The sequence below is a fragment of the Cyprinodon variegatus genome, unplaced genomic scaffold, assembly GCF_000732505.1.
Source record: "Cyprinodon variegatus isolate N-32 unplaced genomic scaffold, C_variegatus-1.0 Scaffold1564, whole genome shotgun sequence".
In the NCBI taxonomy this organism is placed as follows: Eukaryota; Metazoa; Chordata; class Actinopteri; order Cyprinodontiformes; family Cyprinodontidae; genus Cyprinodon; species Cyprinodon variegatus.
Genome location: NW_015152017.1, coordinates 59,480 through 60,677, shown reverse-complemented (window position 1 = coordinate 60,677; position 1,198 = coordinate 59,480). Strand labels below are relative to the sequence as shown.

Below are 1,198 nucleotides of genomic sequence, written 5' to 3'. Positions count from 1 at the left end.
GACTGTTCTAGTTAAACAGTTCAACTGAAACATCATTGGTTCAACTTTTTTATTTGCTTTAGTCCAACTGTTTTTTATATTTTTTGTTTCTGCATTTTTTTTATTTTTTTTATTTTTTTTTCATACTTGCTTTGATTCTGTTTTATTTTCCTATATTTTAATCATGTAAAGCACTTTGCATTGTCTTTGTACTGAATTGTGCTATACAAATAAATAATAGGAACTCTTCATAAAGTGAAGAACATTATAGACACCAGTGAGCTGGATTTACTGGAGAGTTGTCCCAGTCTGTGCTGTTTTAGTTTTATTCTAGATTTATGAGTTTCTATTCTAACTTTATGAGAAATCACATTATTGAAAGAAAGCCTGAAACAAGATGAATTAATATTTATTCTGTTTTTCATAGAAAAGATGGAGAGACGTTCAGAGGATGGGCAGCAGGAAGTCCAGCAGGATTGGGGTAAATTATCAGAGCCTAAATAGTTGGAATCAAACCTTTCTGACCTGAAACTGGGTTTTATCCATCTATTGAGCAAAGACATGCAATTAGATAGAAGCTGATATTAAACAGACCATTAATTTATTTACCTGTAACTGAACAACAAATTGCCCATCATTTGCTGATCCTCTTTTTATCATATTTTTTCTCGCCCTTTAGTTTAAATATTAATTTCTCCCTGCAGGTAAAAAGCTGTTTGATGTTCGACCTGAGCTTGTAAAAAGGGTTTCCATAACAGTCCTGAAGCGGCTCCTTGATGACCTTCAAAAAGATTGTGTTTTTAATACTTCGGAGGTAGCTGGAATATTAGAAGGGAACGCAACCACAGAAGATAAGGCCCGCTGCACTATAGATGATGTGATGAAGAAAGGACAGGAGGCCAGCAGAAAGATGATCCAACGTCTTCAGCTCATAGATTCTGCTCTGTCATATCAACTGGGTTTGTCTTCTAATTCTTCTTCTTCTGTTCCGTCAGGTGAGTCCACACAGTTCCATAAAGCTGCTTTTATAGCAAAGCTTACAGCCTTTTTTTTCAACTCTAAATGCAAAATAAAACCTGTGCTGGTAAAATTTCCCAACAACCATCACCTGTTTTTAGAAAACTTTTTTTTTATTCTTTAACCAGTTTTGGTTCCTCTATGGAGATGTTCTTTGGAACAGCAGAAAATATATAGATTTGTCTTGTGGGCATTGGCCAAA

General features: G+C 34.7%; 1 protein-coding gene across 1 annotated transcript in view; it reads left to right on the top strand.

Annotated features, from left to right (window-relative positions):
* The first annotated feature begins 689 nt into the window (after positions 1–689).
* LOC107103917 (protein NLRC3-like) overlaps positions 690–1,198 on the top strand; it is a 10,472-nt gene continuing 9,963 nt past the window's right edge. The window contains exon 1 of the mRNA XM_015403776.1: positions 690–974. Coding sequence (XP_015259262.1) covers positions 860–974 — 115 coding nt within the window. The 5' untranslated portion in view covers positions 690–859. The remainder of the gene's footprint in view (positions 975–1,198) is intronic.